The sequence below is a fragment of the Diabrotica virgifera genome, chromosome 5 (assembly GCF_917563875.1).
Source record: "Diabrotica virgifera virgifera chromosome 5, PGI_DIABVI_V3a".
Taxonomy (NCBI): Eukaryota; Metazoa; Arthropoda; class Insecta; order Coleoptera; family Chrysomelidae; genus Diabrotica; species Diabrotica virgifera.
Window position 1 is genome coordinate 88,763,958 of NC_065447.1, and position 22,348 is coordinate 88,786,305.

A 22,348-nucleotide genomic window follows, 5' to 3' on the forward strand; every position below is an offset into this window, starting at 1 on the left:
TGAATACCTTATTACTAAGTCTGTAAGTTGTGATTCATTTTGTATGAATATAATTGCAAAATACTACAGAATTTCACTTTTTGACATAAATTTAATTAATAATAACATTAATTTTGTACAATATTTTAATAATTAAAGTACATAAATAAATTTTATATTCACTCAGATAAAGAATCGATTACTGAGATCGACCACTTATATTTAATCTCAGTTAATTTGATTAATAATCGCGGCAGGTAAAGTAAAATTCTCCTTTCAGTGCAATAAAGTGTTACTTTCCCATATAGCACACAACGTCCGATGGACGTCCATATAACGTACATTTAAAGTCCAAACGTCCATGGACCAAAACTGGACGTACTATGTATGTCCATTACGCGACGTCCATTGGACGTTTGATTTCAACGTACATTGGACATCCATTTGTGGTCCATGGAGATTTTACACAAAACGCGACTATTATTATGAGTAATTATATATAGCTTCTTGTTTTAATCAAAGCAATATTATTAGTAGAATACAAGAAGCTTCTAATAAATGTAGTCACATATTTTCTCATCATTGGATTAAAACACTAAACCACTAAAATTATTTTAATTAAACCTATATAATATTAGATGATGATAAAACGATGGTAAACTTTTTCAGAATAACGGAGCTACATCGCGCATCGGTAATTATAGAACTTACAATAATTAGACACTACCAATCTAAATCTTAAATGTGCATTTTGTAACTATTAAATTTCCCGCCAAACTAAATGAGAAACTTCTTGACAACGTTGTCGCTCTTCACGCTATCGGTCGTAAAAGGTAGTATTAGGCAGGTACTTTTAGGGGATTATCGCTGTTAATTGTTGTGGAATATTGAAGGAGGATTTATTTATGATAATTCACAGAATGGCAAACCCGCTTGCAATATACAACCGTACTGAATCTAAAATTCTAAGAAATAATGTTTGGAAGGAAGAAGGAACAGAACAGAAATAAACCTCTTTTGATGTGCATGCTTCATAGGGCGCCATTATCTGAATTTTGTCTTTATTAAGTTATTACATACAATATAATATATCCTGTGATATCTTTGTGTTTGCTGTTTATCGTGCAAGTGCAGTCGTGCATTAATGAAGTTCCTATAATAAAGTATACATAATAAAGTTATAATAAAGAGAAATAAAAAAGGTATTTTGTGTAATATTTTAAAGTATAAGTTTCGTATTATAAGAACTATTTCCGATACCTAAAGGCTTTTTGCTATGTATGTATTCAAAAAATTATGCACACTAGATTGCTTTCTGAAAAGTGCCCAACAAAAATGTCCATAAGACGTACATTGAATGTACATCAGATGTACATTGAATGTACATAAGATGTACACTGAAAGCTTCAACAACGTACACTGTACGTTTGTAGCGGACGTTTTATGGACGTCCAATTTTGTGAACTCTGGACGTTCGTTGGACGTCCATCGGATGTCCTTGTACCTTAGCGGGACGTCCATTGGACGTTCCAATGTACACAGATGTACGTCCATTGGATGTCCATAAAACGTACTTGTGCTATCTGGGTTACTGCCGCAAATGAGGGCAAATGAGTACAATTAAATGAGTTTAGTGACGGTTGGCGATAAAAAATATTCTAGCTTAGTATGAAATCCAGAATTCAATCAATTCTTAATTTTATTTACTTGGGTTGGTCGTTTCTTCTCCACAATATTTTAACGTCTGGCCCACTTTTTCTGGCAAATTTATATAATCTGTGTTAAAATTTCTCCGTTTTCTTTTTCATATACCTCCGGTCCGGAATAAGAATGACGCAACTGCAAAAAGCCAACTTTTTCAGGAGATAAAAAAACGATTTTTAAATATTTAAAATAGGGATTAAGTGAGGAGTAATTATCCAGGAGCATCGGTATGGCGTTTATTGTTACAATTATGGCTTTTATTTTTATCCTTAATGGTTCGAATTTCATTATCTTAATTTAATCCCCCCATATCAACCCTTTTTACAATTGCGTAATTCATCATCTAAAATTTTTTAAATATTTAAAATAGTGATCAAATACATTGTAACCGTCCGGATGACCGGTATGGCGTTTATTCTTACAATGATGGCTTTTAGTTTCATCCCCATTGGTTTGAATTTCATTATCTCAATTTAATCCCCCCCTTTTCAACTCTATCTACAATTGCGTCATTCTTGATCTAAAAATTTTTCTTTACAAAAAAACTAATTTTAAATATTTATTATGCCGTTTATTCTTACAGCGATGGCTCTTATTTTCATCTCTATTGGTCCGAATTTTATTATCTTAATTTAGTTCCCCCATTTTCAACCCTATGTAGAGTTGCGTCATTCTTCATCTGAAACAAGGTCTAAAATTGTGCGTATTTCAATAACGACGCAACTACCCAGTGGTGGTTCAGCACATAGTTACAGTTCTGTCGCTTTTGTATCGTCTGTATACAGTATTTTAGAAGTTAATTACGCAATAAACAGGAATTGACCAAATTTGCAGTTACGTCATTCTTATTCGGGACCGGCGATATTAGGTATATAACCTGTGTTTACTTGGTAATATTTAGTCATAATTTGTAATTCCGAAGACCAGTTGTCTTGCCATGTCTTTAGTGATCTTTCTTGAAGCCAGCTTTGGTTTGGTTTCCCATCTCTTACAATATTTGAAATTATATCTTAGTCTCGTTACATGTTCATTTTAATTTATTCTTCGATTTCTCTCCATCTAACTCCATCTTGAACTTTACATTTTTGGCTGATATCTTTGTTTCGTCCTCAATTCCGTTTAGTTTTCCTCACTATAACTATTAATGTACAGCTAGTTCCAAAAAAAAACTGATACGACTCTTGAAGTGTATTTTGTAGAAAATTGAGCAGTGTACTTTCTTCTTCTTCTTCTTTTTGTTTTTGGTCTCGCTGCAAGGCAATTACCAGCACGATTTATAGGCGATCTTAATGTAGTCTGGCTCTATGTCTTATATATCAAAATCGCTGACTATGTTCTTGTAAAAAGCTTTTGATGAGGTGTGATACAATGAATATGAGTTTAATTATATTTAATTTATTATATTTTGAAGGATAAATACTTATTATTTACATACTGTCACTGTAACTGCCAAATCTTAAAATTTGTCAGATAACTTCAACCTCAAAAAATGGCTATTTGTTTGTTTATTTTATTATTGTTCTGTCATAATAAATATAATATAATGTCAGACCAATCATACACTGCTCAAAATGATCAAATCTTACTAAGAGTCGTATCAGTTTTTTTTAGGAACCAGCTGTATATTAGGATGTTCTTAGTTCCTCATTTGTTTTTGTTTGTGTCAACTCTTATTTCTGTTGCGATAATTTATTATCTCGAAATGAGATTTTAAATTAGCGTTATGATATCAATATATGCCAGCTTCATCCAATATTGAACATAATATAAGCTAATATACATAAAAATCATACCTCCTCATTCATTGAGCCGTCTCTACTGTGCCATATGGACGGCTCCATGTAGGTATTTTCCCCCCAGAGTGTTTGTTTGGTCTGCCGATTATGTTGAAGATCTTCTTCTTTATCTTCAGTGTTTTCTTCTACTTTCTTCCCATATATTATTTTATTAATTTCGGTCTCTCCCTAGTTTTTCTTTCGGACATTTCCTATTGCTACCTCTTTTCATATCATCTTCTGTTTTCGCTTCTAATTTTTTATTTTATTTTTTGCCTTATTAATTTCATTGTATCCAAGTTCTTTATACGTTTCGGTACTCTTCATTTTGTCCTTTTTTACTACGTCTATTGCTACCTTCTTTAATATTGTTGCTGACGCTATTTATTTTCTCTTTGTAAATGCCTTAATTTTTTGTCAGCTGTATATCAACATATTCTTTATTTTTCATCATGCGTCGATTCATTTCAAATTCATTATTAATACAAAAACGTGAAGATATAACATACAGGGTGGGCCAAAAAAAGAGTCCACCTCGATATTTGGCAGTAGTTATTAAATTTTAAGGAAATGTCGAAACAGGTCGATTTTTATTTTTAAATTACAATTTTTTTATATATATTTCATACTAGTGACGTCATCCATCTGGGCGTGATGACGTAATCCATAATTTTCTTAAATAGGAATAGGGGTCGTGTGTTAGGTCATTTGAAGGGGTGTTCAATTCTATATTCAGTAATATAAACAATACTATCATAATTTATACTGGGTGGCCAAAAAAATTTATTAAATTAAATTATTTGACAAAAAAAAGAAGAATTTATGTACTTAATTAATTTAATTTCAAATACATTTTACTGCTGTCACAAATCAGAAAAATATGTTTATTTCACAAATAATTGCTTTTCGCTTAAATTAAATGTTCAAACTTCCAAGAGGCAGGTGGCCGACGGGAGCTGGTTTGAACATTGAACTTAACCTAAAAGCAATGTTTATTTGTGAAATAAACATTTTTTTCTGTTTTCGGGTAACAGTAAAATGTATTTTGAATTAAATAAATTAAATAGGTACATTCTTCTTTTCTTTTCTTTGTCAAATAATTTAATGAAAAATTTTTTTTGGACACTCTGTATAAATAATTATGTAAATGTTTATATTACTGAATAGAGAATTGAATAGCCTTTCCAAAAAATATATTCCAAAGAATTGCAATATAAAAATAAAAATCGACCTCTTTCGGCATTTCCTTAAAATCTAATAACTACTGCCAAATATCGAGCTGGACTATTTTCTTTTTCCTACTCTGTATACTACTGTATCTAGCATTTGTAGACATTTAAATGATAATGTATTTGATATACAGTGATGAGCGCGCTAATAACCGGTAAAATAGCACAAAAGATGGAAAACCTGTTAGGTTGTGAGATAAAATGAAATGAAACTAGTCGAGCTGGGAAATTTAGCGATAGTAACCTTTTTATTTACATTATATGGATTGTTTCCCAACTTTACACGTATCAGAGGAGTATGTCAACTAAAACTGTCACTGTGACAGTGGTATTTGCCAAACTCGTCCGATACGTCTAAAGGTGGGAAGCAATCAATATGATGTAAATTAATAGGTTAATATCGCTAACTTTCCCAGCTCAACTAGTTTTATTTCTTTTTATCTCAAAACTTAATACGTTTTCCATCTTTTATGCTATTTTGCCGGTTATTAGCGCGCTCATCATTGTATTACGTTTCATGTCATTTTGACATGATCATTTTTGACATCGTTTCATTTTGACTTATAACCTACTTTTTATTTTCAGGATATACCTGACAACCCAAAGTGAAATGTACAAAATATGGTTCGTCTTAGCGGTAGTGGTGTTTTACTTAGGAATTGATGTTACTCCCCTAGAAAATGGTCTCGCCAGAACTCCACCAATGGGATGGTTGGCTTGGGAGCGGTTCCGATGCAATACAGATTGTAAAAATGATCCTGAAAACTGTATTAGGTAAGTTTTCTAATTGATATTTACCGGCATAAGTTTCTATATTAATTATGGGATTAGGTATTTAATTTCGAATTATTAGTGGAATGTATCATAAGAATGTTTCTCCCAACTCGCCAATCTGTTTGACTATTGTGACAGTCATTCACCGTGCGATTGCCGGTATAACATACACACACACACAACAAAAATAAATCCCAGCTCCAGGGGGCAGGCGATTCCCGGAATAATATTGTCCGAAGATCAAAGAGGTCACACCCCAAGGAGACGGTACCTCCCTGACCCCCTAAGCTATCATCGTACCCCTCCCCAATTGCAGAAATAACGTTGGGAAGACTTTACTTGTTTTTTGATCTTGGATTACCTGGGAAATGGGGCATCCGAGAAGTCTTACCGCGGTGATGCCGCTTATACATATAGGGGTGGCGTTATGCGCCTTTCTCCCTTTTTTTACCTTTCATTTTTTGAATCCTCTGGAACAGTGTTTTTCAATCTGTCGGTCGCGACCCCCAGGGAGGTCGCGAAGGCTTACTCGGGGGGTCGTCGACTGAAAGAAAAAGTTGAGGTTCTTAAACACAATTTTAGTGGGAAGGACGTGCTTGTTTGTTTTTCAAAATTTTATCACATTGTGGTACTATTTTTGAAAGGTTACTAATCAAATCATTTTCTAATTGCAGTCTATTTCTATTTTTAGTTCTAATGTCTACCATTGACGAAAATGTCAGTTCACACAAGTATGAAGTGGCGAATTGCACTAATAATTTAAGATCTTCCCTTGCAAGCTCCGGGTATTGGCGTTTTATTTTATCCAAAATACGTCGGCACCTTGCGAATAAAATTCCATTTTAAGCATACCATCAGCAGCTAAATCTAGAAGACATTCTTTCATTTTTTGTTGACATCAGTGAGATCTATTGATGTGTCCATCAAAGGGTTTGAAGGTGTCAGATACCCTGACAATAGGGTAGAATCCATCTACGCCTATTGTCAGCTTCAGAGTGCAACTCTGGAAAGTATGTCAAAAGTTGCTCTTGTAAATTATGCAAGCTCTGTATAATGCAAATAATGTGAGCCGATACTGCAAAACTTTGGTCTGTTGCATTATCTTCATCAATCTTCTGAACACATGGAAAAGACTCAAACATTTTGTTTTGCAGAGAGGTTGACCACAAACGAAGTTTTGTGTGAAATGCTTTTACTTTATCTTTAGGTGTTAAAATATTATCTTCTCTTCCTTGAAGGTTCTTGTTCAACTTGTTAAGGTGGCTAAAAAGATCTGCCAAAATGCTAATTTCAAGAGCCAATAGGGTCAGAAAAACCGAAAGCATATTTAGATTTTGCATATTTTAAGAACATTAACAATTCATCTCTCAGTTCCGGAACACTTGTCAAAACCTTTTGTTTGGATAGCCAACTGACCTCTGTGTGATAAAGGAGATTTTGATGAAGCGAGTCCATATCTTGACAAACGATTCTGAATAGCCGAGTTTGCAAAGCTTTACCTTTGATAGAATTTACAATTTTTAATACTTCCTTGAGCATGTTATTTATATCAGAAGGTACTACCTTAGAGCCTGTCGATGAAGAAAACACTGTGTCGAGGATATGTTTGGCATAATCAGTAGTAATTGCACAAGAGCTCTAAAATTATCGAATTTTTCCCGAGTGACACTTTGACAGTTTTAATTTCACGACCTGAAGGGGAGTGACCGAGCAACCACTGCATTGAAGATAGAATTGGATATTTCTAACAAAAAGTCATCATGGCAATAAGTACTAAAAGAAAAAAGACACTTTTTATGAAAATCGGAACTCAAGATGCGACCGGGAAAGAACAAATCAGGACTCACAGATCGTTAACCAGCAAGCAAAGGTTTTGTTTCGGACATAAAGAAAATAAGACATAATAAAATTATCTAACGCAAAAATAGGTCTGCGGAACGTCAAAAGCATGTATTCATTCTTCAAGAAATAAGCAGACTGAAAACAAATATATTAGAAGTAAGCGAGACACGGTGGTCTAACTTGGGCTACGTTTAGACAAAAACCGGTACCTTATATTATTAGAGAAATATTGACATAGACGAAGAGTAGCAATTATTGTCTATGCTGAAGCCCACAGAGCAATCTAGAGTTTTGTCCCAATCTGAGGCATGGAAATCAGGGACTAAGGGAAAGTCTATCGGTGAAAACCGGTGGAAACATACCCAGGAGAAGATGTCACATCAGACCATAACGTACTAATTGCTAAAGTTACGCTTAAGCTTAAACGTAGCCAAAGAACCTAAAAACTGTAAACTAGAAAACTGAAGGAAAATGGTGTAAAAGATAAATTCTGAAAACCTTGATAGATTAGACAAACACGCATACTCGTGAGATCAACAAATAATCGGAAGCACTAAAATCCTGTCTCTTCTTTCCGACCAATGAGATACTGGACATAATGGGCCAACGAAGACAAACGAAGAAAAAGACAGTAACAAATACAAAATTATTAATGGTGACATCGGAAAAAATATACGAGAGAAAACAAAGTTATTTTGAGGAAAAAATGTGAACAGATAAAAGATCTTTAGAACTGGTCTGAAATTTAATCTATTCAACTTAGATTCGATCTTGATAAAGCAGGTTGGCGACGATAAAATCATTAAAATATTTTTCCACCTACCTCTACCGAAAGTATACCTTTCCGGACCTGATTGTAGGGAGCAAAGTTGTACTTTTCCTCCCTAGGGAGGAAAAGTAAAAGTGACGTCATGGTATTTCATTCATGAAATATAACTTATTGACGCCCTGTATAATATCTATTTTCTATTACGAAGTATCTATACATTTTAAAGTTTATTTATAAAACATCCTGTATTTTGCAGAATGGTAAAAAACAGTAAATTGTTATTTTGATTTAACAATGTTTACATTATTAATTTGACTTATATTTGACAGTTGACAGTTATATTGTACCTATTTGTTGTTTTAGTTCTAATAGATTTTGTTGGTTAGTTACATAAATAAATTAAGTAAAAATGAAAAAATGACTTGTTATTTGAGGAAGGTGGAAAACCTATATGTATAACATGGGAGTAAAGTGCCTTTTCCTCCCTTGAATGATTACTGCCCTCCGCTACGCGTCGGGCAGTAAACTTCATTCTCGGGAGGAAAAGTTACTTTCCTCCCTTGTTATACAAATAGCTATTACCTAGACTTATATAATAAAAATACTATATAAATCTTTTACGACCTAATGTAACATGTTATTGTTTCACTTATTTCGAATCGTATTATTTGGAAATGATATAGACTGCAATTAATCATGCGAAAAACTTCCAAACCATAATGTGCCAACTTCCAAACCGAAAAACCATAATGTGCAACATATTATGTGTATCATTAAAAAAAATAAAATAGCAAAAGAAAAGAAAAAAAAATAAGCTAATGAATCTGTTTAACTTGTTCCTTTTCCTGGTACGAATCCGCATTGTTCTTCGTCTGGACACGCGCCAACTCGCAACTTTTAATGACAAAAAATTTCAAATTAACATGTACACCGACCAATTCGTAAATTTTCTACTACCTGAACCTGCCAACTGGAAACCTTCTATAGGTGAATTCGAAACCATGGATTAAATCTAATACCTCAAGTAGTTAGGTTAAAACATAAGAAATAAATTTGAACAGTAACGGATTAAGCCAACACGCCAACACGGGACCTGTTGCAAAACCTTTCATTAATGTTTATTAATAAACAAAGATGCAATTACTTCAACTCATTTTAAAGCTATTTCAATAAACTAATTGCTTCTTTTTTCAGTTTTTTGGTAAAATGTTGTAACTTATAGACGAAAATTCTTAAAATCGGCTATTTTTCATTTAAATTGTAAATAAATAAATAAATTGAGAAAAAATTGGTCAGATTTACATAAATTTTGTTATTCTATCCATATAGAAATTAAAACAATTGTTATATAATATAGTACCTAGTTACACTAAGTGTCATAAAAACCGTGTATTTTTACTCAATTCTTTGGGCTATTTCACGTAATATCGAGATGGCAGGTTTATTTTTACATAAGTTAATAACGTTTAACTGACTTAATTTATAGTTTTATACGCAACAATTATGTAAGTATAGCAAGATTTATAAAACTTTGTTTAAATTGTTTTACATGCACTATAATGAGGTTATCTTAAATTCTGTTTTAAATGCTTTCCTTCTTACTGGTAGACAAAAAGTCGCAAACATGTGCATTTTTGACATCAAATTGTCGATAACCAACATACGTGTTTGTACTACTCAAAATATTAAAAAAATACTTACCGTCCGTATAACAGGTTGGCTTGCAACAGTACCATAAATGTTTTCCACCTTTTAGCACTTTCTTTAAGTGAAATTTAAAAATACCACCAATAACTTACACCAACGTTTACTCATTACGAAATCTGTTACAAGAATTTCAGTCATTTTCACAAAATTTATTTGGATTTTCTCTAGTAACTTTTCCAAGAGACAATACGTAAATGATGAATACCTTTTACACCACCTTCAAAGAGGGTAATTTATCCAGGTACATACCTGGAATATCACTATGAAATTATAAACATTACTTAAAAATTAAAGTTACAAATTCACCGGTAGTTAGTGGGTTATCGAAAAATTAGCTGCGCGCCAGAGTTGCCAGTTGGCCTGTAATTAGGATGGGGGATTAAAATAGTTAAGAATTCACCGGGACCCCTTCGTCTATCTTTGGAAGTAGAAAGTTATTTAGCCGTTAATTGATTATATTTAGCAGGATTTTGCTTGCATGTGGAATAAGTGTAATGGTTCCATGATTGCTGCATACGGTTAATGATCCATTTTTATGGACAGGAATAAAGGTTGATTCGCAACACTCATTAGGCCATTCACCTGTGACCCATATGATGTTGCACATGCCTATCCAGTATTAGGTACATTTACTCCAAATTATATTACTCGCCCATGGTAAAATGGCTAAAATGGTTAGTTGTGCCTCTCTGTTCGCATGCTTCTTGTGTTCTTAGACAAGCATCTTTTGAAGTGTCTTTATATAAACTATAAGGACGTTTAGTATCAGCTTTTGGTATGAGCTATGTCGAGAGTTAAGGACTTTCGTATTCAGTCTGCCTTTTTTGGAATGCTGAAAAACTTCTACTTAGTTCTGAACTCTTGAAAGTTTTGAAACCCGATACAGGATACAAAGGAGACCATTAATCCCTTACATTTTGTTTATCAAGAAACCGATAAGAACAGGTAAACGGTTTTTTCTACCTACCTCTACCGAAAATATACTTTTCCGGACCTGATTGTAGGGAGAAAATTTGTACTTTTCCTCCCTATGGACGTTATGGTATTTCATTTATGAAATATAACTTATTGACGCCCTCTACAATATCTATTTTCTATTACGTAAGTATCTATACATTTTAACGTTTATTTATAAAACACCCTATATTTTGCAGATTGGTAAAAAACAGTAAATTGTTATTTTGATTTAACAATGTTTACATTAATAATTTGACTTATATTTGACAGTTGACAGTTATATTGTAACTACTTGTTAGTTTAGTTCTAATAAATTTTGTTGGTTAGTTACATAAATGTTGGAAGAAAGTTGTACAGTCAGCCAGGACCCACCCAGGGTTGTAGCGCTACGTGATGATGATGAGTTACATAAATAAATTAAGTAAAAATGAAAATATGACTTGTTTTTTGAGGAAGATGGAAAAACCATATGTATAACATGGGAGTTAAGTGCCTTTTCCCCCCTTGAATGATTACTGCCCTCCGCTACGCGTCGGGCAGTAAAATAAGTAAACTTCATTCTCGGGAGGAAAAGTAGCACTTTCCTCCCTTGTTATACAAATAGCTATTCCATACGTAGGAAGTCGGGGCAAAGTGAACCAGTTAAGATTTATCAAATAATATGACTTATACGAAAATAATAATTACGACTATTTTTTGTTCATACGATAGCAGAACCATTTGGCTACATAATCCAATACCTAAAAACTAAAAAACAGTTTTATGTAATATGCTGTAAACATATTTCCCAAAAGTCGCAAAAAGTTCACTTTGCCCCTCAGGCGGGGCAAAGTGAACTTTAGTATTGGGGCAAAGTAAAACATATCAGATCAATTAAATATTTAATCAGGAAATACAATTAAACAAACTTAAAACATAAAAGATTCTATATAAACTGGATTTTTCCATATCTGAGTCTTTTAGAGCGAAGCTTTCCCATGATTTGAGATGCAGTTATTACCGAGATATCATCTACCTCTGGAAAGACGAAGATGTTCCAGTTTCCTCTGTACTGTCTCATAAATTTTACTTCATACCCGTTTTTTAATGGATCTTTAACTTGGGTAACAAATTTTTTTTTATTTTATCATTAGTTAGTTGAACTAATATAAAATTTTTCGTTTTACTGCAACTATTTTCTCATAATTCCTGTCACTTGACATATTCTATATGTTCCACTCATTAAAACGCCCATTTGGTGATAAATAGCAGTCTGATTTTTGCACGAGAGTTTAATCTCTGTTCGAAGAGTTTGAGTCTGTTCTGTCGGACAAAATAAATGTGCCGTTTTCGTGGTGTGACCGTTCCAAATTCTTAACCTGTTCCACAATTAAAACTGCCCCTGTTCCAGTGTTCCCATATATCAAAGTTTATCCGACTAGACACCCTTAAGCTATTAACAAATTTTCAGCTTGCTATTAATCAACTTTTTTTTATACGCGGGATCCAGACCTATAATATATCTATAGTAGTTTTTTTATCCGGTTTAATTTTAGGCGATACAAGAATTAGTAAATTAATTTCGGATAATTATTAAACCGAGATTTACAAATCCCGACTAAATATAGTTTCTAACCTTCAACCTTCAATAAACACATTCTACAAATCTATCTACTACAACACAATAGTGGGGGCAAAGTGAACCTAGGATCACTTTGCCCCTTGCGAAAAACTTCACTTTACCCCACACTGGTACTTTTTTGACATTTGATGTTAATGTGAAACTGTCATTACATATCATCTTCGTTTTATTGCAAAACTATCTCTAATTAGATGATTAACATAATAGATTAACAACGTTTGAATGCAATAATAACTAATTGAGTTATACATTAGATTACACACTTACCAGATTAGAATTTTACCACGATAAAATAATAATTACATCCACAACTTAGCAGCTTTCGTCAAACGTGTTCTCGTCGTAAGCGCAATGTTACCAAATAAAATATATTAAATTTACGTTTGAAACTATATTACTGGCGCGAATAATTTAAAATTTAAAAAGATAGTTCACTTTGCCCCAACGGTTCACTTTGCCCCGACTTCCCCTACCTTAAATCTAAGACTGTCCTAAATTTTACATTTCATCCATAATATATCCATACGAAGTTCATATCACTTTTAACACATACAAAAAATCATACCAAACCAGATGTTTTAAAACAGGCTTATAACATTGAAAACTTTTTCTTTTGATGTTTTATTAAGATACATTATTAGTCTATCACAAATCGTTGCGCAATATCCTGGACCATTAGTTCAAATTTCCGAATACCATTCGGAACACTCCCAATAAAACATTCTTTACTAAAACCATTTTTTAAATTTTATTGTTCACCGACTGACAAGAGTTGCAATTAATAATAACTTCCTTCTAAGGTGTGAACATACTTTCCATCTTCATAAATAATACTCCAAATTAAATTAAAACGAAACTATTCGCCCACGGGCAGATGCTACGACAAATCACTCAAAATTTCTTTTTATATTATTATCTTTTCGAAGAAGTGATCAAACTAAATGCAAATACCTAAAGGCGTGAAAATAATCATATCAAACAACTTGGTTTGTTAGTCGAAAGTGACCCAGAGAGCGAAGTCGTTCTAGTGTAATAGCCTTGCGTTTTCCTTATTAGTAGAATGGATAGGTTGTGCTGTGCGTGTTCATATTCGCTTTTATAATCTATTTTGTTCTGGCTGAAATCGAAAACCGAGACCAGGAAGCAAAAGTGAATGAGTTCATTTCGTACGGTCATACCTACTTAAGGAATGTTCATGCATTTGTTCTTACACTGCAACAAAAGATTATGATAAAAATTAATCTGTTAATCTTCTAAACTGTAATAATGCAAAAAATAGCAAAACACTTCTTATATCACAGACTATTAGTGACTCATACTTACAAAGTTACATAGTTACTCAATATAGATTTCATATACATATTAGAATAGAATTCAATAGTCACTGTTAGTGGTAGCCCACTACCAAAGTATGTCAAATGTCTCAAATTTTTTGTATACAATTTTGTTTACAAAAGATTTGTATACAAGATTACTTCAAAATCTATGATACAACAAATTTATCAAATGACCCGTTATCAACGACAGGTTCTCAATAACAGGTTCTCCATGACAGATTCTCCTACAAGAATTGAGTTCCAGATTTTTTTTTATTTGTTTTTAAATACAATCTGCTACACCACAAAAAAGTAACACTAAGCATTTTTGTTGAACGAACAAATGTGAGAGGAGTTTTAGTCCAATGACTATCAACTCCTAGTGGGTTTATTACTAGTAACTACACTAAGTCACTTATTTTCACTTAAACCCTTAAAACACTTTAAAATACTTATGTTCCAAATGGCAAGTCAAGAGGAGTTCTAATATTCAGTCTATTTAGTTGTGTAGAGTTGTCCAATAAATTCATTGCTAATTCGTTGGGGTGATTTTCCAGTCGTTTGAAATATTTATCACTGCATTTGATGATCATCTGCTTCACTGTTTCGATCTTGAAGTCCCTGTAGATGTCTGCATTTGGAATGAACCACGGTGCATTTGTGATAGCACGAAGAACTTTGGATTAAAACCTCTCCAGTATTGCTAGGTTGTTGTCTGCTGCAGTTCCCCACAGTTCAATTCCGTATGTCCAGATGGGCCGGATGATTGCTTTATACATTAATATTTTGTTAGATAGAGGTAAGGTGGATTTTCGGCCGAGTAACCAGTAGTGTTTTTTTGTATTTTATTCCTAATTGCTTCCTCCTTGTCCAGATGTGTGTTCTCCATATTAGCCCCTTGTCAAGGTGTAATCCGAGATATTTTACAGTGTCATTTTTAGGAATATTCTTGTTATGCATTAGGATATTCGGTGTTTCTTTGTGACATTTAGTGAATACTACATTAACTGATTTTGCTTCGTTGATCTTTATCTTCCATTTCTTAGCCCATATTTCAATTAAATGTATGTTTTGTTGCAATATTTCAGCTGCCTGTATGGGATCTGAGTTTTTTACCAGAATTGCAGTGTCATCTGCGAATGTTGCGATTGTAGATTCTTCTCCAGTTGGGAAATCAGCTGTAAAGATTGTGTAGAGAATTGGTCCCAAGACGCTGCCTTGCGGGACCCCAGCATTTATGTTGTGAATTTCAGACACACTTTCTTCGTATCTTGTGTAAAATAGCCTTTCTTCGAGATATGACTTTAGTATTGTATATAGCGGCTGAAAGATTTCTTTCTTCAGTTTGAATATAAATCCTGGATGCCAGACCTTGTCAAATACTTGACTTACATCCAGGAAAATGGCATTGCAATGGCTCTTTTCCAAAAGATTGTATCTTTTCTACCTCCTTATGCACTTGTTCAGTTGTACTGTGGTTTTGGCGAAAACCGAACTGATGATTTGGTATAATATTGTTTGTCTGTATATCAATAATATTAGTCTACTTGCAATGATTTTCTCTGCAACTTTGGACATAATTGGTAATAGGCTAATGAGTCGGTAGGATGTTATCTCATGTGGAGGTTTTCCTGGTTTTGGAATTGTTATGTTTTCTGCTAACTTCCATTGTGCAGGAAAGTAGCCTGTTCTTAGTATCGAGTTAATGATCTGTTTTAAACTTACTATTCCTTTTCTTGGTATGTTATTTAAGATGTTGGCCGTTATGTTCCAGAAAGGGAGTTCCAGATAGAGATAGACGAGACGAGATTGAGACGAGACTTTCATTACTCTCGTACCGGTCTCGAAGAAAAACAGAATTAGCAGATCGTCTCGGTCTCAGTCTCGTTTCGTCTCGATCTCGTCTCAGTCTCGGTGCGAGACCAAATATTTTTCTCGTCTCGGTCTCGTCTCGGTGTCGGTGTAATAATATACTAAAATAAGCTCCACATATATTTAAGATTACTTCAAAATCTATGATACACTTTGAGAACTGCGCCAGCGATTTTACCTATTTAGGGGAGTGCAATTAGAACGAAAATATGCATTATTTCGGAGAAATTCAAACAAGCTTATATTTTTCTAAAACTTTTTTTGTTAGTTTATATACATGTTAAAGTAAAAAGTTCTACTCGCAGATTTGGCCGCTAATTGTTTATTAATTGTTTAAATAATACCAATTGTTTTGTATAAATAATTTTAAAAATATCGTTTAATTTATCATTTTACTTTGATCAAATATGTTTCAATTTTGTTTTTGATTATGCTGAATCCGAATATGGCACTACAATTTAAAAATTCTTATACAGGAGCTCTTATACAGTATGTCTGCGTAGCTAGGAACCACCTGCAAAACTTTTTTATTATCAATTTTACGAAAAAAATTATTGTTCATAAAATGATCTGGATAGTCAAAAATTTAAAACTCAACCGTCATATATCAAATTTTATCAATTGTATACGAGTTATACCAAAAATATAAATTTCGTTAAAGAGTAAAGTACCTTCATATTCCAGAATATCAAAAAATACTATTATGAAAAGTTGTTTAAAATTAAAAACTATGTTTTAATATAAAATTACATCATTCTAATCGAAAAAAAAATTTTCAATTTTTTCTCAAATTACGGATACCCATCATCATTTTATTACAATTATTGATAACTAGTTTATTATCAATTTTACGAAAAACAGTTATTCTTCATAAAATGCTCTAACTGGTATAAAATTTAAGATACAACAGATATCAAACTTTTGCAATTTTATACGAGGAATCTAAAACATATGAATTTTACTTGAAAGTGTCTTTATTATCAATAACAATTAGTCAAACAACTTTTCTTAATAACAATTTTCGATATTGTGAAATATAAAAGTACCTCTTAAGTGAAATTCATATTTTTTGACATACCTCGTATAAAATTATTAAAATTTGACATTTGATAATTGCATCTTAGATTATATATGATGCAGAGTATTTTATAAAGAATAACTTTTTTTCGTAAAGCTGATAAGAAAAAAGTTATCAATAGGTTTCAAGTTACGCAGACATACTGTACAAGAGCTAAAAAATTTTTTTTTTGTTGAACATTAATTATTGTTGAAACTTATTATTTAATGTATTTTAGGTAAGTTTTATAGAAAAAAGTTTTGATCACTTTGTATAAACATTTTTTTAACTGGTAATTTTCGGTTTTTGTATTACATTTTTGTTATCTTTCTTAATTTTCTCAAAAATAAATAGTTTATTTCATTTCTAAAGTAAAATAATTTAGTGCATTTTAAAGATTACATCGTAAGTTTTAAAAAAGCACCTATAAAACTGTAATAAATCTGTTCAAACTTGAGTAATACCGTCTTAAAATGGTGGTAATTCTGTAAAACTACGAAGTTTTCAAAAATTACATTTTTTGAGACGTGTCGTATCATTTGAATTAAATTTTTGAGATTTTTTTGAGAGAAACATCGTTTAGTAAGATGTCTGAAGGGTAAGCTGTGCAAAATTGAGAGTTTTATAAGAAAAACTGTATTAGTTACACATTTTTAAATCATTTTTAAACCAAATTCATGTAAGTCTCACTTTCCGCCCACACCATACTTACGCCCATTTCTTTTTATTACAACCATAAGATAGCTAAATTATTCTTCTCTCATGATCAATTTATAAAATTTTATTTGATCCATTTTAAAATAACTCAACCGTGCACTTCGCCGTACGCTAGTTTACAGTGCGCCAATGTTTGCGAGAAGGGTGACTTTAGAGTTATACAGTCCCTGGCCATATTATTATGACCACCTATGAATTTTTACAAAAAATCAACTATTCCACTAGGTTTTGTTTAAAATATTATTTTTAAATTTAGTTTTGTTATGCAATGTTGATGTTATGCATTACTATAATATATTTAATAATAAAAACAATAAAATATTTGAAAATATTACATATTTATATTTTTTTAATATTTTGTTGAATTTCTGACCTTATCAGATGGAATATACTTGGGAGCTTTTAAAACGGGAAATTTCCGATGAAAAGGTCACTAGCGAAATTGTTTTGATTAAAGAACTAATATTTCATTGAAACCACAATGACAAATTAAAGCAAAAAAAAAATTTAACTGCATTCAAAGTATGCCAAGACGGGTACTAGCGGTAATCAAAGTTAGAGGGGGCTCAGCAAAATATTTAAAAAATGCAATTATGCAATATTTTCAAATGGTTTTTTGCTGTTTATTATTAAATGTATTATATTTGATAATAAACACCAATAAAACATTTAAAAATATCACATATTTTTATTTTTTCAATATTTTGTTGAGCCCCCTTTAACTTTGATTAGCGCTTGTATCCGTCTTGACATACTCTGAATGCAGCTAATTTTTTTTTTGCTTTAATTTGTCATTGTGGTTTCAATGATATATTAGTTCTTTAATCAAAACAATTTCGTTAGTGACCTTTTCATAGGAACATACTCGTTTTAAAAGCTCCCAAATATTTTCCATCTGATTAAGGTCATAAGTTCAACAAAATATTAAAAAGTATATAAATATGTAATATTTTCAAATGTTTTATTGGTGTTTATTATTAAATATAATATAGTTAATGTATGACACTAACATTACATCACAAAATTTAATTTAAAAATCATATTTTAAACAAAACGTACCTAGTGGAATAGTTGATTTGTGTAAAAATTCATAGGTGGTCATAATAATATGGCCAGGGACTGTAAATAAAAAGTTATAGAAGCAACAGATTTAATTTTTGAAAAATCTTTATAGAGGGTTTTTTTTGTAAAATTTTCTGAATTTTTCAACGATCAAGTCAGTTTTTTCTACAATTTATATTTACGGAGTTATTTAAAAAAACATCTAATTTCGCAGTTCGTTTTTGTTTAATAAAAAATGAAGCACCCACTTATCGAGTAGAACTTTTTGATATGTTGTTTATTAAACATTTCTTAATGAAATTACAAAAAGTTCTATCTTTTTTGATTTTTTACAAAGTAAAAATCTATATGCACTCTAAAATTGTACCCTACTTGAATGCATTGACTTGATCTCGATACTATTTCGAAAGTGCTAGAATCGTCTCGGTCCCATCTCGAAATCGGGACGAGACCGAGACGATTTCGAGACTCCCATCTCGAAATCGGGACGAGACCGAGACGATTTCGAGACTTTTCTCGTTTCTCGTCCATCTCATGTTTTATTGATTATCGAAAATCAATTGAAACTATGCTCTGAAAAGCATAGTTCTGAATATTACCCAATATGGAGCGGAAGTATGGTCAATGACAATAACAATACGAAATAAAATACGAACAGTTGAATTGGACTTCATGAGAAGATGTTTACAAATCACGAGAGAGGATAGCATAAGAACGGAAAAAATATGGAACAGAATGGAAGTCGAACGCTCAGTTACAAAAGTTGGAAAACAGAGCCTGCAGTGGTAGGGGCATGTACAAAAAATGCCTGAGCATAGGGGGGCGAAAGGAATATTAGACTGGACCATCCGGGATGAAAACGGAGAGGGAGATCTGCTATGAGATGGAACACTTACATAGGAAATGCTATAATAGATAGAGACCTTAGAGAAGAAGACTGGGAGAATAGAGTGCTGTGACGGACGAAAACGGCAATCTCATAATGGTAAAAATTCCCGCAGAAGATGGAGAAAAGCACTTGACTGCGTTAACCATCAAAAGGTGGCCGAAATTCTGAGAATAACTAAAATTGATGAACAAGATTTTCAAATTATCTCAGAACTATATTGGCACCAAATGGTAACAATTAAAATATACACACAATATTCGAAGATATTTGACTACGACGAGAATTATGAGAATAACTGAAATTGATGAACAAGATTTTCAAAATATCTCAGAACTATATTGGCGCCAAATGGTAACGATTGAAATATACACACAATATCCGAAGATATTTGACTACTAATCCGGTCAACTTAGACATCAAAATGCTTGGCAAATAACAAAAATTGCCGTAGAGCCAAATTTTGGTGGAGAGCTAGGGTATACCATAACAAATAAAGTTTAAAAAGTCCCCATCGATCCCATGTGTGCGTCAAAAGTTATTCGGGGTCAAAGGTCAAAATTTGAGATTTTTTGGATTTTGTTCTAACGGTAAGTTTTATCAAAAAAAAACCTTAAACCAAAGTTGTAGATCTTAAAATCCTCTATAAAAATAGTCCTTACTATTTTTTTCCTAAGAGTTACCATTCCTGAGATATCGCGATTCAAAGAGTCACACTATACATGATATTGTGCACACGTTTCCACACCACACCTGTGAGGTAGTGTACTCGGCGCGTTTTTTTACCGTGGTTTCCCCTGTAGGCCTACTCGACTAACTGTTTTGACAATTTTAGGATAATTTAAGGAAACAATACCGGTCAAGTTCTAGATATTACCTTATTATTGATATTGATTATTGATATTGCTATTGATTATTAGGTTAACTATTGTTTTGATTTCTTTAGATATTTTAATCAGATTCATATTCTTGAAAGTCTACTTCAACAGTCAAGTCTTCTTCGATTTCATCTTCTTCCTCTTCCTCTTGCTGGATGTTCAAAAATTGTTCAAATGTGACTTAGTCATTGGTCTCTTCATTAAAATCACAGGAGTCTTCCTCTGTTGTACTAAACTGGAGATTTGAGCAAGACTGACCTTGGCAGTTGGTACACACTAGAGAACACAGCAACCCGACTTTTTTACATCCACATTTGGCACTACAACCTTTTTTGCAATTGCAAAAAATAGTGTTAAGGAGTTTTTCTGGAGCAAGTGGGAGTAAGGTTTTAATCGGTTCCAGAGTATTATATATTAATTTCCAACCCCAGCCTTCTGGATTCAGTTCATTGCCTAGCCATGTTTGAACTTGATAATATACTCGATACAAATGTTGAAAAGCAGATGCTGATGTTGGAGGAAGACATGATAGTTGTACTTGTTTCTTGTTTCGCAAGATGCTGATGTTGGAGGAAGACATGATAGTTGTACTTTAACAAAGTACAAAAAATAAATATCGGTATTTATCAAGACAAATAATGTTTTTTGGAGCTCCATAAACCGCAAGAAGAAAGCGAATTCCTTCCGTAATTATTGTTTGCGGTGTAGAATCAAGTTCTGTAAAAACTTTACAGCAGTCAGTCAAATTTTTTTTTTCGAATAATTTAAGTACTGACGTTTTGCCCCTTCTGTACATTGCGGACGTAGTGTCGCAGCCGGTTATCGCATGTAAAAATAAAATGTACTTTTGGCATTTGGGATAAGCCGATAAACTATTCGAAGAATATATCTCTGTTCGCTGTTGAGCCCTTCCAGGTTTCAGAAAATAAATAACTTTATCTACTAGAGTCCTTGCAGTAATCAGTACCAACAAATCAACTCCTTCACCAACTACAATTGTTGTGTTTGTTGCCTTAAATTTTTCAATTGCTGCCTCAATTATAAGGACATCTGCGTCATTTTTAGCTTGTTTCACTTCAATATTCGCAGCTGTTAATTTGTCAGTTAACATTTCAGCTTTCTTCTTGCGGTTTATGGAGCTCCAAAAAAAATTATTTGTCTTGATAAATACCGATACTTAACTTTTGTAAAAAATACGCGAAACAAGAAACAAGTACAACTATCATGTCTTCCTCCAATATCAGCATCTGCTTTTCAACATTTGTATCGAGTATATTATCAAGTTCAAACATGGCTAGGCAATGAACTGAATCCAGAAGACTGGGGTTGGAAATTAATAGATAATACTCTGGAACCGATTAAAACCTTACTCCCACCTGCTCCAGAAAAACTCCTTAACACTATTTTTTGCAATTGCAAAAAAGGTTGTAGTGCCAAATGTGGATGTAAAAAAGTCGGGTTGCTGTATTCTCTAGTGTGTACCAACTGCCAAGGTCAGTCTTGCTCAAATGTCCAGTTTAGTACAACAGAGGAAGACTCCTGTGATTTTAATGAAGAGACCAATGACTAAGTCACATTTGAACAATTTTTGAACATCCAGCAAGAGGAAGAGGAAGAAAATGAAATCGAAGAAGACTTGACTGTTGAAGTAGATTTTCAAAAATATGAATCTGATTAAAATATCTAAAGAATTCAAAACAATAGTTAACCTAATAATCAATAGCAATATCAATAATCAATAGCAATATCAATAATCAATATCAATGATAAGGTAATATCTAGAGCTTGACCGGTATTGTTTCCTTAAATTATCCTAAAATTGTCAAAACAGTTAGTGGAGTAGGCCTACAGGGGAAACCACGGTAAAAAAACGCGCCGAGTACACTACCTCACAGGTGGTGTGGAAACGTGTGCATATCATGTATAATGTGACTCTTTGAATCGCGATATCTCAGGAATGGCAAATCTTAGGAAAAAATAGTAAGGACTATTTTTGTAGAGAATTTTAAGATCTGCAACTTTGGTTTAAGGTTTTTTTTTGATAAAACTTACCGTTTTCGAAAAAAATTAAAAAAATCTCAAATTTTGACCTTTGACCCCGAATAACTTTTGACGCACAGATGGGATCGATGGGGACTTTTTAAACTTTATTTGTTATGGTATACCCTAGCTCTCCACCAAAATTTGGCTCTCCGGCAATTTT

General features: G+C 32.7%; 1 protein-coding gene across 1 annotated transcript in view; it reads left to right on the forward strand.

The window, feature by feature from the left end:
- LOC114326855 (alpha-N-acetylgalactosaminidase) overlaps window positions 1-22,348 on the forward strand; it is a 362,570-nt gene that overhangs the window by 87,409 nt on the left and 252,813 nt on the right. Inside the window, exon 2 of the mRNA XM_028275311.2 lies at window positions 5,273-5,461. Within this exon, the coding sequence (XP_028131112.1) occupies window positions 5,298-5,461 (164 nt within the window). The 5' untranslated portion in view covers window positions 5,273-5,297. The remainder of the gene's footprint in view (window positions 1-5,272; window positions 5,462-22,348) is intronic.